Source organism: Cebus imitator, unplaced genomic scaffold (genome assembly GCF_001604975.1).
Source record: "Cebus imitator isolate Cc_AM_T3 unplaced genomic scaffold, Cebus_imitator-1.0 Scaffold82, whole genome shotgun sequence".
NCBI lineage: Eukaryota > Metazoa > Chordata > Mammalia > Primates > Cebidae > Cebus > Cebus imitator.
The window spans coordinates 3646185-3662288 of record NW_016107397.1 but is presented as its reverse complement, the minus strand read 5'-3'; the positions used below and the strand labels follow the sequence as shown (position 1 = coordinate 3662288).

Here is a 16104-nt window from a genome sequence, read left to right as displayed (position 1 = left end):
CTCCTCTCTTCCTGCTGTTTACCTCTTGGGTCTGGGCTCATTCGTCCTTTTCCCCCTATTTTCTATTCCTTGCACCTCTTCCTCAGTAATAGAGACACTCCCTTTGTCCACACCCCACGCCTCCTGTCTCGCTTCCTGTACCTTCAAGTATTTGGAAGAGGTCATTTGGAAGAATTCCTCCTCCTTGGCCTAGCCTGGCTTAGGTCTGGAGAGAAGGCAGTAGAGAGTTGAAGTGAAGGCCTGGCTCAGTGGCTACACCTATAATCCCAGCACTTTGGGAGGCCGAGGCAGATGGATCATGAGATCAGGAGTTCAAAACCAGCCTGACTAAGATGGTAAAACATCGTCTCTACTAAAAATATAAAAATTAGCTGGGCACGGAGATGGGCACCTGTAATCCCAGATACTTGGGAGGCTGAGGCTGGAGAATCACTTGAACCCAGAAGGCAGAGGTTGCAGTGTGCCTAGATCGCACCACTGCACTCTAGCCTGGGTCGAAGAATAAGACTCTGTCTAAAAAAAAAAAAAAAAAAAATTTTAAGTGGAAAATGAGCAAATGAGCTAGCAGGGGTGGTCAGGCAGGGGGTGAGCAACGAGGGCTCCTGAGCTGAGGAAGCAGGGGCTGGGGGTTGATGGGGGATAGGGAATCCTCAGAAGGTCCCAAAGATGCCCCCTCACTGGATAGAGTGGGATTCCTGATGACATTACTTGAGGCCTGGGTGATGGCCTCTGCCCCTCACTACTGCTCCTCCTCCTTAGGTCAATATTTATGTGTCCTAGACCTAGAGAGGTCCCAGGACGCTCCACTGTCCCGCCTTCCCCACCGCCCGCCCCACTGGCCAGTCCCCACGCCCACACACCCGAGGCTGCCCCATCTGGCGCTGATCATCCTGCTGCTGCTGCTGCCGCCACTGCTGCTCTGCAAAATTCAGCTGCTGCTTCTGTCTCAAGGACCCCACCGCCTTTCCCCGGGGCCATGCTGCCTGCAGCCACAGCCTCCCTCCTGGGGCCCCTCCTCACTGTCTGTGCCCTGCTGCCTTTTGCCCAGGGCCAGACCCCCAACTACACCAGGTAGGTCTCTTGGCATCTTCCAGACAGCTCCAGTGAACTTCAGACTCCCGATTCCTGGGGGGTTATGCCTGGGGATATTTTGGGTTCTGTGGCCGACATACCACTCCCCAGATTCCCCACCACCTCACCTTTCTCTGGCCCTCAACTGCTCCACATCTGCTGCAAGACCTTGGTCTCCCAAAGGCCATCACTGCTCTTAAGTCTCCTCACCCATCCAGATCCTTGGCTCCCCATAGAACTCAAGAGAGAGCCCAGTTCCTGAACTTGCCTGGTAGCTGGATTCTAGGAAGGAATTAGAGAGGTATTGTAGGGGGAGGAGGGGGCAGCGAGTGGAGAAGTGGGAGTCAGATTCTGAAGCAGTTAGGAACAGGGGCAGGGCTAAGGTGAGAAGCTGAGGGAGCCTGGCCTCCAGGCTCACTGTGAGGGCCATCGCCACTGCCGCTCCCTCCATCTCTCCCCCCGCATCGCCTCGTGGCTGTGTCCACATCTGGAAGTAGTTAGGCGGCTCCTGTCCCCGGACTGCCAGGCAGAATGAGGGGGGAGTCAGGAAGGGGGGCCGAGGAGGATTCCGGGAATTCCTGTTGGGGTGGGGGTGGGGTTGCAGGGATGGTCGAGTTACCAGGCCCACTTTTCCCTTATCTTCTGTTGGAGTCTGGGACACTCCAGCCCTGTCCTGGCTGGTGGAAGCTGCCCAGGTCTCTCAAGTCTTTCCATTTCGTCCTCTGGCTTCCCTCCCTGGAGTTTCATCCTCATGACCCCATCCCCTCTCGTTCCCACCTTTCCCTGCTTTTTTTTTTGAGACGGAGTCTTGGAGTCTCGCTCTTTTGGAGTCTCGCTCTGTCTCCCAAGCAGGAGTGGTGAGTGGCGCAATCTCAGCTCACTGCAACCTCCACCTCCCAGGTTCAAGCAATTCTTCCAACCTCAGCCTCCTGAGTAGCTGGGACTATAGGTGTGCACCACCATACCAGGCTAATTTTTGTATTTTTAGCCAGGCACAGTGGTTCACGCCTGTAATCCCAGCACTTTGGGAGGCTGTGGTGGGTGGATTGCCTGAGGTCGGAGTTCGAGACCATCCTGACCAACATGGCAAAACCCCGTCTCTACTAAAAATACAAAAAATTAATCAGGCATGGTGGCAGGTGCCTGTAGTCTCAGCTACTCAGGAGGCTGAGGCAGAAGAATTGCTTGAACTCAGGAGATGGAGGTTGCAGTGAGCCAATTGCACTCCAGCCTGGGCGACAGAGTGAGACTCTGTCTCCAAAAGCAAAGTGTATTTTTAGTAAGAGATGGGGTTTCATTATGTTGGCCAGGATGGACTTGAACTCCTGACCTCAGGTGATCCGCCCACCTCAGCCTCCCAAAGTTCTGAGATTATAGGCGTGATCCACGGTGACTGGCCCTGCTCCAGGTCTTTTATAAGGCCTTTCCATTTTGTTTCCTGGCTTCCCTCCCTGGAGTTTCATCCTCATCACCCCATTCCCATCTTGCCACTGCTCCCCCATCCCACCCATCCCTGCTCTTTTCTGACCTCTCTTCTGTTCTCCAGACCTGTGTTCCTGTGCGGAGGGGATGTGAAGGGGGAATCAGGTTACGTGGCAAGTGAGGGGTTCCCCAACCTCTACCCACCTAATAAGGAGTGCATCTGGACCATAACGGTGAGAAGCCCCTCTGGGCACTATCCCTTGTCAAAGGGGCAAAGGCCTGACTGTGAAGGGACCCCCACCTCCCCCAGCACCACCTTTTCAACCTGGGGCAGCTCCCTTCCCTCTGTCACTGAAGGCATAATTCCCAAGCAACAAGTACTCTCTTAACCATTCCCTCAAATTCTCATTCTCCAGCCCCCAACCCTCCCTCCTCTTCCAAAACCTCAGCTCTTGTCCCCTGCACAGGCCACCAGCAGCGCTGCAGAGACCAGGCCCTCTGCCCTGCACTCACATGCAGGTTCCTTCCTGTTCAGTCCGTTTCTGCAAGAAACGCTTGGGCAGGGGAGCTGCCCTCTGGCTAGGTTGTGTGGGGCCTGACTCTGTGGGTCCCCACCTCTGTCCCCGCCATCAGGTCCCCGAGGGCCAGACTGTGTCCCTCTCATTCCGAGTCTTCGACCTGGAGCTACACCCTGCCTGCCGCTACGATGCTCTGGAGGTCTTCGCTGGGTCTGGGACTTCGGGCCAGCGGCTCGGACGCTTTTGCGGGACCTTCCGGCCTGCGCCCCTAGTTGCCCCTGGCAACCAGGTGACCCTGAGGATGACGGCAGACGAGGGCACAGGAGGACGAGGCTTCCTGCTCTGGTACAGCGGGCGGGCCACCTCAGGCACTGGTGAGACCTCCCTCACCTCCGCCTTCCCCTCTCCAGGCCCCGCCCCGGGCGCAGCCCTGCCCCCAGTCCAAACCTCCGCCCCGCCCACCCCGCAACCCAGCGCCTAGGGCCCCTTACCTCCCTGACCCATTTTCCTCACTAACCGCCTCTTCAGTCCCTCCTCCCCGTCTTCTCTCCCACCCTCCCGCACCCACCCATCCCCTCTTCCAGGGCCCCCCCCAGGCGCGAGGCGGAAATGGGTCACCGACCCGCGGGTGGAATGGGCGGCCTGGGGTTACTGGGACGGTGAGTAACTGCCCGCCCCCGTCCGCAATCGGGCTCCCTCCGACGGGCGCGAGGGGGCACCCCAGGGCTGGGGGACTAGGTTCCTCCCACCCGAGGGGGGCCCCCCTCTACACCCAGCCCTGGGCTCCCGATTGCGGTCCCATCACCCACTCCTGGCGGCAGAAGTTTCCCTTGCAATGTTTCAGGCGGGGACCTCCGCAAAGGGGGTCTCGGGGACTGTGCCCCAAGTCGAGGACACCCTCTTCAGCCTGAAAGGGGACTCTGCTGCCGGGCCGGGGAGATGGGATCTCCTAGGGGAAGAGGCGCGGTGCGGCCGCGGGTCAGGGAGGGGCCAGAAGGGGGCGTCCAGCCAGTTCCTCCTACCGCTTCCACCGCCCGCCTGTGTGCCCTGCTGCCCCAAATTTCCCCGAGCCGCGCTCCTCCCGGCCACTCTCTGCTAACCTGCCCCCATCTTACCTCCCCTTCTTCTCGTCCCCTCATCCTGAGCCCCAGACATTCAAGCTGCCTGCCGGGGCTCCCAGCCTGGAGCTCTCCTAGAGCTGACCGAGGGTCTCCACCGCCCCCCACCCCCGCTCCTCTCTCCCCTCCCCAGAGCACCAATTTTGCGGGGGGCGGCTGGAGAAGGCCCAGGGAACCCTGACCACGCCCAACTGGCCCGAGTCCGATTACCCCCCAGGCATCAGCTGTTCCTGGCACATCATCGCGCCCCGGGACCAGGTACCGACCCTTCTCCCCGGGCTGCCCTCGGGGACCCAGACGGCGCCCTCCGGCTTGCAGCCAGCAAAGATTTATTGAACTGCGCTTGCGCTGGTGGGATCCCCAAACTGCCCAAGCCCCTGCATGCATGCAAACAAAAATACAAAAATTGCAACTGAGACAAGTCTCAGTAGAGGGAGGTACAGGGTGCTGGTATAACACGTGGGTCTGTCCCTTGTGAGTGCGCCAGGACTTGACCTTGCGAACGACTACGACCGACGCCCCTGCAGGGTCCCATGGGTGTGTGGTCCTCCTTGCTGTGGTGTGAACGCCTTCAGGAGGGGGCCCAGGGGACGCGGGAGGTGGGAATGGGGGCTGCTGCAGGCACCCAGTAGGAGGTGAGGTGCCGGCGCCGAGGGGTGTCCCGCCTCACAGCTCCCGCCTCCGCCCGCCACCAGGTCATCGCGCTAACCTTCGAGAAGTTTGACCTGGAGCCAGACACCTACTGCCGCTACGACTCGGTCAGCGTGTTCAACGGAGCCGTGAGCGATGATGCCCGGAGGCTGGGGAAGTTCTGCGGCGACGCGGTCCCGGGGTGAGGGGCGGGACCAGGGTGGACGGCGAATCCGGGTGAGAGAGTCGGGGAGATCGCGTGAGCGGCTGTCTGGAGGGGGCAGGGCTCAGCTAAAGGGATGGGATCTTAACCCCAGGGCTCCAAATTGGCGAGGGGAGCAGGTTCGAGGCCAGGCAAAGAGGAGGTTTGGCCCTGGATCTGGGGTCTGCGGATAGAGAGGCAAGTCGGGCTCTGCGAAGTTGGGATGAAGTTAAAAGGCTACCGGGCCAGGCGTAGTGGCTTATGCCTGTAATCATAGCACTTTGGGAGGATGAAGCGGGAGGATCGACGGAACTTAGGAGTTCGAAACCAGCCTGGGCAACATGGCGCAACCCTGTCTCTACTAAAAATACAAAATAATTAGCTGGGCGTGGTGGTGTGCCTGTAGTTCCAGCAACTTGGGGAGCTGAGGCAGAAGGATTGCTTAAATCCAGGAGGTTGAGGCTGCAGTGAGCCTAGATCGAGCCACTGCACTCAAGCCTGGGGGACAAAGTGACACCCTGTCTCAAACAAACAAGGTCACGGGGCTGGGTAGGGAGTGCGATGTACACCCCGTCCTGACATGCTCAGTGGCCACCTGCAGCTCCATCTCCTCCGAAGGGAATGAACTCCTCGTCCAGTTTGTCTCAGATCTCAGCGTCACCGCTGACGGCTTCTCAGCCTCCTACAAGACCCTGCCTCGGGGCGCTGCCAAAGAAGGGCTAGGGCCCAGCCCCAAACCGGGAACTGAGCCCAAAGTCAAGCCACCTCCCAAGCCCCAACCTCCAGAGAAAACTCCCATTGCCCCTGGTGAGTCTGGGATGGGGGAGAAGGGGAAACAGAGGAAAGGATCCATTTCAAAAAGTTCTGACCTGTGCTGGGGCTCACGCCTATAATCTCAGCATTTTGGGAGGCCCAACCAGGAAGATCGATTAAGTCTGGGAGTTCAAAATAAAAAAGTAGGATGGGCTGGTGGCTCACACCTGTAATCCCAGCACTTTAGGAGGCCAAGGTGGGCAGATCACCTGAGGTCAGGAGTTTGAAACCAGCCTGGCCAACATGGTGAAACCCCATCTCTACTAAAAATACAAAATTCTTTGTCGCCAGGGCTGGAGTGCAATGGCGTGATCTCAGCTCACTGCAACCTCCATCTACTGGGTTCAAGTGATGCTCCTGCCTCAGCTTCCTGAGTGGCTGGGACTACAGGTGCCCACTATGCCTGGCTAATTTTTTTGTATTTTTAGTACAGACGGGGTTTCAATATGTTGGCCAGGCTGGTCTCAAACTCCTGACCTCGTGATCCACCCACCTCAGCCTCCTAAAGAGCTGGGATTATAGGCGTGAGCAAAAAATTAGCCAGGCATGGTGGTGCACACCTGTAACCCCAACTACTTGGGAGGCTGAGGCAGGAGAATCAATTGAACCTGGGAGGTGGAGGTTGCAGTGAGCCAAGATTGCACCTGGGCAACTGAGTGAGACTGTCTCAAAAAGAAAAAAGAAAAAAAAAAAAATTAGCCAGGTGTGTGGTCATAGCTACTTGTGAGGCTGAGGTGGGAGGATCACTTGAGCTGGGGAGGTTGAGGCTTCAGTGAGCCTTGACAGTGCCACTGCATTCCAGCCTGGGCAACAGAGCAAGGCTCCATCTTACACAAACAACTTCTTCCTTGGCTACATTCACTTATTGATTAATCTGATACTCACTGGTGCCTCCTTCCTGCCAATGGCCCTTACTTGGTGCTGGGACCAGAAGCCGACAGAGCTCTGAACAGTTCAAGTCAATGAGACTGTTATGGGGACAATGCTCCCTCCTACCTGCTGAGCAGGTCACCCTCCACCCGCCTCCCTCCTAGATGCAACCACTGTCACCTGTCCAAAGCAGTGCCGCCGAACAGGCACGTTGCAGAGCAACTTCTGTGCCAGCAGCCTGGGTAAGAACACCCCGCACCTTGGTCCAGCTCCTCAAACCACCTTCTGGTTCCCAGTCCTGCCATCTGGAACCTCCCATCTCCTCATCTCTCACTCCCATTCTCCCACAGTGGTGACTGCAACAGTGAAGTCCATGGTTCGGGGCCCAGGAGAGGGCCTCACCATCACTGTTAGTCTTATTGGTGCTTACAAAACTGGAGGACTGGACCTACCTTCTCCACCCACTGGTGCCTCCCTGAAGTTTTACGTGCCCTGCAAGCAGTGCCCCCCCATGAAGAAAGGTAACAGAGATGTGGGGAAATGGGGATGGAGCGAGCTAAGCCACACTGAAATGATCAAGCTGTGGAATCTGAGTGAGAGGGTGTGCTGACAGGTGTCAAGAATATGAGATCTTAACCGCCCCCCACCCCTCCCTGTTCCAGGAGCCAGTTATCTGCTGATGGGCCAGGTGGAAGAGAACAGAGGTCCCGTCCTTCCTCCAGAGAGCTTTGTGGTTCTCCACCGGCCCAACCAGGACCAGATCCTCACCAACCTAAGCAAGAGGAAGTGCCTCTCCCAACCTGTGCAGGCTGCCTAGTCCCAGGCCTGAGACACATGCCAGCCCTGGCCCCCAGCCCTCAGGCCTTCTTTTTTATCCAAATAAATGTTTCTTAACTGAGGAAGGGGTCAGATCTCCATGCTTATGGTATTGGGTCCATCTTGAGGATTTCTTTTCATTCATTCATTCAACACATATTTACTATACAGAATAATCTTTTAAGAATGTACCACGTGTAGTGACTCACAACTGTAATCAGGACTTTGGGAGGCTGAGTCAGGAGGACTGCAGAGCTCAGGAGTTCAAGACCAGCCTGGGCAACATGGTAAAACCCCCCCTCTACAAAAAATACAAAAATTAGCCAGACGTGGTGGTGCACGCCTATACTCCCAGCTACTTAGGTTGAAGTGGGAGGACTGCTTGGTCCCGGGGAGGCAGAGACTGCAGTGAGCTGTGATCATGCCACTGTATTCCACCCGAGGAACAGAGTAAGACCATGTCTCAAAAAAAAAAAAAGATGTAAATCACAGGCAAGGCACAATGGCTGATACCTGTAATCCCAGCACTTTTTTTTTTGAGACAGAGTCTTGCTCTGTCACCAGGCACCAGGCTACATTGCAGTTGTGTGAATTTGGCTCACTGCAACCTCCGCCACCTGGGTTCCAGCAATTCTCCTGCCTCAGTTTCCCGAGTAGCTGGGACTACAGGCACCTGCCACCATGCCTAGCTAATTTTTGTATTGTTTAGTAGAGACAGGGTTTCACCATGTTGGCCAGGATGGTCTCGATGTCTCGAACTCGTGATCTGCCCGCCTCGGCCTCCCAAAGTACTGGGATTACACGCGTGAGCCACTGTGCCCAGCAGTCCTAGCACTTGAGGTCAGAAGTTTGAGACCAGCCTGGGCAACATGGCCAAATTCTGTCTTTACAGAAAATAATTAGCTGAGCATGGTGGTACTCACCTGTGGACCCAGCTCCTCAGGAGGCTGATGTGGGAGGCTTGCTTGAGCCCAGGAGTCTGAGGCTGCAGTGAGCTATGATCACACCATTGTAATCTAGCCTGGACAACAGAGAAAGACCCTGTCTCTAAAAAAGTAAAAAGAAAATATGTCACATCTTGGCTGGGCACAGTGGCTCACGCCTGTAATCCCAGCACTTTGAGAGGCCAAGGCAGATCATTTGAGGTCAGGAGTTTGAGACCAGCCTGGCCAACATGGTGAAACCCTGCCTCTACTAAAAATACAAAAAAATTAGCTGGGTGTGGTGGTGGGTGCCTATAATCCCAGCTACATGGGAGGCTGAGGCAGAAGAATCTCTTGAACTCAAGAGGTGGAGATTGCAGTGAGCCGAGATTGTGCCACTGCACTCCAGCCTGGGTAACAGAGCAAGACTCTGTCTCAAAACATAATATAAAAAACAAAAGAAAACATGTCACATCTTTGTTTTTTGAGATGCCCCCAGGCTGGAGGGCAATGGCACAATCTTGGCTCATGACAACCTCCACCTCCTGGGTTCAAGTGATTCTCCTGCCTGTCTCTTGAGTAGCTGGGATTACAGGCATGTACCACCGCACCTGGCTAATTTTGTATTTTTAGTAGAGACCGGGTTTCTCCATGTTGGTCAGGCTGGTCTTGAACTCCCAACCTCAGGTGATCTGCCCACCTCTGCCTTCCAAAGTGCTGGGATTACAGGCCTTGAGCCACCATGCCCAACTGATATGTCACATCTTGTCTTTACTCAAAACTTTCCTGTAGTTTCCCAAGTCTTACCAAGGGTTCAAGACTGTACATCATCTGCATTCTCTCTCCTGCCTTGTAGCTTCATGTCTACCGTCTCCCATGTACCATCGGTTCCAGTCACACTGGCAGCTTGTTGCCCATTTCTAGTGCACTTCTGTTTTAGGCCTTTGCTGTTTCCTCTACCCAGAATTCTCTCCCATAGATATATCTCACGGCTCACTTCCTAAATCCAGTCAGATCTCTGCTCAAAGTTCATCCTAGTCACTCATTCATTTGTTCATTCCAAATGGCAGGCACTGTCATAAGTGCTAAAGATGCAACAGAAAACTAAAAGTCCCTGCTCTTGTGAAAAGAAAAGAACATTCTACTGGAGGAGAGAGAAACAATAAAATAGGAGGCCAAGTATCGCTATAAGTGCTATTTAAAAAACAAATGCAATTTGCTGGGTGTGGAGGTGCATGCCTGTGGCCCCAGCTACTCAGAAGCCTGAGGCAGGAGGATTGCTTGAGCCCAATCAAGCAGGTGGAGGCTGCAGTGGGCCATGATTGAACCACTGCCCTCCAGCCTGGGTGACAGAGCAAGACTGTCTCCAGGAAAAAAAAAAAAAAAAAATGCACAGGGGGATTCTATGTAAGTTTCAGAGGAGACTTTCAGAAAAGATCGATTTTATCTTTGCTCCATTGCTGACAGGGAGCCCTAAGATAAGATTCTTCACCTTATCCAGGCTGTAAAAGGAGTTGAAGATTCAATGCATTTAAAGTGGCAGGGTTTGGCAAATCCTTTTTGAAAATATATAATTAATCGAACAACGTGGGTTTGAAATTAGCAAATCTTAATTCCCTGTGCAAATGTGAGTGATTTCCCACCTCCCTTACAGGAAAGTAAGAAACAGGAGGCGAGACTCAGGCTGGAGTCCCAGCTGAGTCCCAGTTCCAGATGGTGGAACCTCCAACCAGTGCCATAGAAAACAGACTTCGAGCCTGGGGGAGGGACAGTGGCTCATGAACTTTCGGAGGCTTAAGTGGGAGGATCGCTTGAGCCCAGGAGTTCCAGACCAGTCTGCACAACATAGCGAGATCGTCTCTACAAAAAGTTAAAACTTAGCCAAGCACGGTGGTGCACGCCTGTAATCCCAGCTACTCGGGAGGCTGAGGCAGGAGACTAGCTTGAACCCAGGAGTTGGAGGCTGCAGTGAGCAATGACCACACCATTGCACTCCAGCCTGGGCAACAGAGTGAGACTCTCTCTAAAAAGGCAAAAAAGAGGCTGGGCATGGTGGCTCACGCCTGTTATCTCAGCATTTTGGGAGGCTGAGGCGAGTACGGTGAGGAGTTCGAGACCAGCCTGACCAACAAGGTGAAACCATGTCTCTACTAAAAATACAAAGAATTAGCCGGGCGTGGTTGCTCACGCTTGTAATCCCAGCTACTCGGGAGGCTGAGACGGGAGAATCGCTTGAGCCCGGCAGGCGGAGGTTGCAGTGAGTTGAGATCCGTGCCATTGCACTCTAGCATGGGCGACAGAGCGAGACTTAAGTCTCAAAAAAAAAAAAAATTTAAAAAAGCAGAAAAGAAAACAGGCTTTGATTCCTGCAGAGGTTTCTAAGGTAGCCTGGAATTGAAGAGGAGGAAAAGGACTTCCCGGTGGGAGATTGACTTGGACCGTCTCAGAATAGGGAGAAGAAACAAAGCCCAGTTCGAGGCCCCGCCCCCGTTTCTCTGTATTACTTCAGGGCTCGAGTTCGAGCCAGTAAAATTGTTACGTCACCGGAATCCAGCCAATCACAGACGACAGAAGGAGGGCGTTCTGTTTGGTCTTTCAGCGCACCAATCGGCGTATAGTTATGGCGGAAACAAAGATGCTCTGGCCAATAACAGAAGTCGTACGGCGGAAGTGCAGAAAGGGACTCTCGGGAACATGGCATCCTTAGTCTGACCACAAGCTGACTGGCAGGTGCTTCGAACACAATGCGGGCATCCTAGCGCGAGCGGCCGATTCTAGGCAGAAGCCCGATCGGACCCGTGTCCGACCTTAGGGAGGGGCCAGAGACGCAAACACAGGTCTCCCGGGAAGCAGGAGGCGTCAGAGGTTGCTCCGCAGGCGGCCGCTGCAGTGGGCGGAGTCTGGCCGAAGAGACGACGCAGGCGTCCGGGAACGCCCGGAAGGGGCGAGGCCAGCGGCGGGGCGGGGCTTATGGAGATCGCGAGCCGGGCCTGAGGAGAAGGCCGGGTTGGGAACTGCGAGGGGCCGGGTTTAGCGGGGTGGGCGTGGCTGTCGAGGTGGGGCTTAGCGGGTCCAAAGGAACCTGGGGCAGAGCTGGAAGAGGGAAGGGCTTGGGGGCTCTGGGCCTGGATCTGCGGGAGCCCCATCTAGCCGGGTTTCGAGGCGGCAGCGGCGGCGTCAGTCCAGGCCCTGCCCCGGGAGCTCATCTCGTCCCCTTTCACCCCTCACGCCCCCCAGCTCTCGACTCCAGGCCCTGTCCCCTGAGCTCTGCCCTCGGATGTCCAACCGCCCAGAGCCTGCATGCGCCGTGGGGCGCCCCAGGACCAGGAGCTGGTGGGTCCGGGGCCCCCTGGGCGGGGGTCCCGGGGCGCCCCTCCTCCCTTGGGACCCGTTGTCCCGGTCCTGGTCTTTCCCCCGGATCTAGTATTCAGGGCGGACCAGCGGAGCGGACCCCGACAGCTGCTGACCCTCTATAACCCCACAGGAACAGCGCTTCGCTTCCGAGGTAAAGGGATCGGCGCCTCGTGCAAGGGGTCTGGGGGCTGGCGGCCGGACACTGGGGGGCTGTGTTGGCTGGAGGAGTCAGATGGGTAGGGTCGGACGTGCAGCTTTGGCGGATTGGGAAAGTCATGTCCAGCCTCCGGGGCAGAAGGTAGAGGGGACCCAAATGACCCACATGGCAAGGATTGTCTGTGTGTGTCTCTATCCCCCAGTCCTGTGCACAGCACCTGCCAAATACACGGTGTTTGACGCAGAGGGATATGTGAAGCCTCAGTCTTGCATTGACATGTGAGTGAGCTGGGAGGGTGGGGATGCTGATGGAAGCCAGGGGTCGCTGCCACCTGTTGTCTTAGGTCTGAGACCTTGCCCTCTTTCACCTGTTTTCCCTACCCTCTGTCTGTGCCCCTAAGGGAGAGGCTTCTGGGGGGAGGCCCGGATTTCCTTGGATTACTGCCTCTCACTCACTTCACCACAATGGTCTTCTGTCTTACCTTGGGACCAGTGTGATTCGCCACGTGGCACCCATTCCCAGCCACTATGATGTCCAGGACCGCTTCCGCATTGAGCTGTCTGAGGAAGGAGCTGAGGGCCGAGTGGTGGGACGCAAGGACATTACCTCGGTTCTGAGAGCCCCAGCGTATCCCCTTGAGCTTCAGGGACAGCCGGACCCACCGCCCCACCCAGGGCCTCCTACTGGGACACCACCGCCTACGGCCAGACACTTCCAGGAGCGTGAGTTGGGAGATAGGGATCCTGAGTTCTTTAGGGAGAGAGGAAGTAGCATTTCCCTAGAGATGAGCTAAATTGGATTTGAAGAAGTCTCCTGGTTCAGTCTTTTGCCTTTTGGTGGAAGCATTCCTAGGAGTTGAGATTTTATATGAGATGAGGGGGAAAAAAGACTTTACAAGTTTCCGGGTTTCTGACTTCTACTTAGAGGAAAAAGTTCTTCCTTGACTCTAACCACAGTACTTCCTATCTTGTGGTAGCTCAGTTCAGTTCAGTAAGAAACCTGTATTGAGCAATTAACACTGTACCAAGTTGCGTGCTGGGTATGGAAGGAAGAGAGGTCCTTACCTGTCAGATAAGTCCACAGAAGAGAGAAAATGAATGCTGAGGGACTGGAGAAGAGTTTCTTTTCTTTTCTTTTCTTTTTGAGACAGAGTTTCATGCTTGTTGCCCAGGCTGAAGTGGAATGGCAGGATCGCAGCTCACCACAACCTCCTCCTCACAGGTTCAAGCAATTCTCCTGCCTCAGCCTCCTGAGAAGCTGGGATTTTAGGAATGCACCACCACGCCCAGCTAATTTTGTAGTTTTAGTAGAGACAGGGTTTCTCCGTGTTCATCAGGCTGGTCTCAAACTCCCAACCTCAGGTGATTCTCCTGTCTCAGCCTTCCAAAGTGTTGGGATTACAGGTGTGAGCCACTGCGCCTGGCCTGAGAGTTTCTTGTGGTGGTGGGGACAGAGGCTCTGGGAAGAAGACGCTTGCAGTGTAGCCCTGGAGGGCAATATAAAGTACAGATACAGGGCGCAGTGGCTCACACCTGTAATCTAAGTGCTTTGGGAGGCTGAGGTGGGCAGGTCACCTGAGACCAGGAGTTCAAGACCAACCTGGCCAACATGGTGAAACCCCATCTCTACTATATGTGGTGGCCCACACCTGTAATCCAAGCTACTTGGGAGGCTAAGGCAGGAGAAATACTTGAATCCAGGAGGCGGAGGCTGCAGTGAGTTGGGATCAGGTGGCTGCACTCCAGCCTGGGCAAGACAGAGCGAGACTCTTTCTCAAAAAAAAGTAGATGTAGATACAGGGTGTGGTGGCTCATGCCTATAATCCCAGTGCTTTGGGAGGCTGAGGTGGTGGGAGGATTGCTTGAGACCAAGAGTTCAGGATCAGCTTGGGCGGGCAACATAGTGAGACCCTCTACAAACAATTTAAAAATTAGCCAGGCATGGTGGCATGAACCCATAGTCCCAGCTACTCAGGAGGCTGAGGCAGGAGAATCACTTGAGGCCAGGAGTTCCAGACCAGCCTGGGCAACGTAGTGAGACTCCATGTCTACAAAAAATAAAAAATGGCCTGGCGCGGTGGCTCACATCTGTAATTCCAGCACTTTGGGAGGCTGAGGCAGGCGGATCACAAGGTCAGGAGTTCGAGACCAGCCTGGCTGACATGGTGAAACCCTGTCTCTAAAAATACAAAAATTAGCTGAGCATGGTGGTTTATGCCTGTAATCCCAGCTACTCGGGGTGCTGAGGCAGGAGAATCGCTTGAACCCAGGAGGCGGAGGTTGCAGTGAGCCAAGATCATGCCATTGCACTCCAGCCTGGGCAACAAGAGCAAAAACTCTGTCTCAAAAAAAAATAATAATAATAAAAATAAAAAATAATTTTAAAAAAATGTAGATACATCTCCCGTGTTCAGGCTTCTCCCTGGAGGACCTGGGCTGGGCAGGAGTTGGGGCTGCAGCATCTGACAAGTCTTGTTTCTCAGACCCCCGCCAGCAACTGGCCACCAGCTCCTTTCTCCTCTTCTTGCTGACGGGGATTGTCTCTGTGGCCTTCCTGCTGCTCCCACTCCAGGATGAGCTTGGCAGCCAACTGCCTCAAGTCCTACACGTCTCCCTGGGACAAAAGTTGGTGGCCGCCTACGTTTTGGGTGAGGACACTAGTGGCCAGAGATCCAGGCCCCAGGAAAAAGGGAGAAGGGACGGGAGGAAAACTAACAGAACCCCAGGGCTGCTCATGCGACCCTGTTCTTTCTTTGTCCCCTCTCCAGGCCTGCTCACCATGGTGTTCCTCCGTACCTGAGCTCCCTGCTCAACCCCCAGCCCACCCCACCCTCCCTGGGCCGGGTCTTGAGGCAGCCACTGTGATGCTCATACCTTACCTTGCCTCCTGTCCTCTTCTCTTTCCTGACCACTCCCCCCTCCTCCCCACCAAAAAATACCTAGGGATTTGTACTCATTTTCCAAGTCAAATAAAATAAATTTTTAAAATGAAAATGAGAGATGTGGGGTACTTGCCCCTGTCTTCCCACTTCTTTCTTGGTACTCAAGACGTCCTCCAGTTCCTCCTGCCCCTGTTCCCAGGGGACCTGGGCCCTTGGGGCAGTGATGAGGCCCAGAGAGGATTTAGAAGACCTGGGTCACTCCTGGTGCTTGCATCGAAAAACTGTGACCATGAGAAAGCCACTTAATTTCTCTGAGCTGCAGGTTCTACCTACAAAAGGAGGGATTGGGCAAGTTGACTCTTCAGATACGCTTCAGCCCTGGAATAAGATCTTTTCTTGTTTGTTTGTTGTTGTTGGAATAAGATCTTGTCTCTAAGCTAATGTACCCAACCTAAAAAGAAATGAACAAAAATACCACCTAATCCTGCCTGCGGTAGAACTCCTGTCTCATCATCTGGAGGCAACAAAGCCTCTTGCCAGGGTTGCCTGGGTGTTCACAACCCCTAGAATCCTCTTCTGCTTTTTGGACCCTCCGTTTTCCTCTGTTTCTTCTTTAAGCCTTCAACTCCTTTAGCCGGGTGTGGTGGCTCAGGCCTGTAATCACAGCACAGTGGGAGGCTGAGGCAGGTGGATCACTTAAGGCCAGGAGTTCAAGACCAGCCTGGCCAACATTGTGAAACTCTGTCTCTACTAAAATACAAAAATTAGCCGGACATGGTAGTGGGCACCTGTAATCCCAGAATTGTTTTAACCTGGGAGGCAGAGGCTGCAGTGAGCCAAGATTGTGCCACTGCACTCCAGCCTGGGAAACTGAGCTAGACTCCAGCAAAAAAAAAAAAAAAAAAGACTTTGCGTGACACAACCTCACCTTACCAGGCAAAAAGCTAGGGCACAGGAAAAGAATAACATTCACAAAACACAGGGAGACTGGTTCGTCTCAGTGGTTTGCATCTGTAATCCCAGTGCTTTGAGAGGCCAAGGTGGGAGGATCACTTGAGCTAAAGAGTTCAAGACCAGCCTGGACAACATAGCAAGACCCTCCTACAAAAAAAATTAAAATGAAGAGTGAGAGCCAGTGACACTGGGCAGATGGTTGACTGGGAAACAAGATCAGTAAGGTAATATTAAGACAGGCGTGCAGTCTTCGGCCCCAATTTCTACATGCACCAGAAGATGGAGGTCCTCTTTCCTTGCCTAATGCAGCCATGGTTGGTGGTCCCAAGAAGCATCTGAAGTGGGTAGCAGCTCCAAAGCATTGGATGCTGGATA

General features: G+C 54.5%; 2 protein-coding genes across 3 annotated transcripts; both read left to right on the top strand.

The window, feature by feature from the left end:
* Positions 1–702: 702 nt before the first annotated feature.
* On the top strand, positions 703–7546 carry PCOLCE (procollagen C-endopeptidase enhancer). Its single transcript, XM_017533584.1, has 9 exons — positions 703–1071; positions 2618–2726; positions 3127–3385; positions 4263–4387; positions 4825–4961; positions 5563–5768; positions 6809–6886; positions 6995–7165; positions 7307–7546. Exons 1-9 carry the CDS (start codon positions 770–772, stop codon positions 7459–7461), a joined length of 1542 nt encoding a protein of 513 aa, XP_017389073.1. The 5' UTR covers positions 703–769; the 3' UTR covers positions 7462–7546.
* A 3680-nt stretch (positions 7547–11226) lies between these two features.
* Positions 11227–14890, top strand: MOSPD3 (motile sperm domain containing 3). Of its 2 annotated transcripts, none has more exons than XM_017533581.2 (6): positions 11227–11327; positions 11621–11888; positions 12097–12172; positions 12387–12616; positions 14377–14541; positions 14662–14890. In XM_017533581.2, exons 2-6 carry the CDS (start codon positions 11684–11686, stop codon positions 14691–14693), a joined length of 708 nt encoding a protein of 235 aa, XP_017389070.1. In that variant the 5' UTR covers positions 11227–11327; positions 11621–11683; the 3' UTR covers positions 14694–14890. The 2 variants fall into 2 exon arrangements, with proteins under 2 accessions (XP_017389070.1, XP_017389071.1); XM_017533582.2 differs by having other exon boundaries at positions 11227–11389.
* The last annotated feature ends 1214 nt before the right edge of the window (positions 14891–16104 follow it).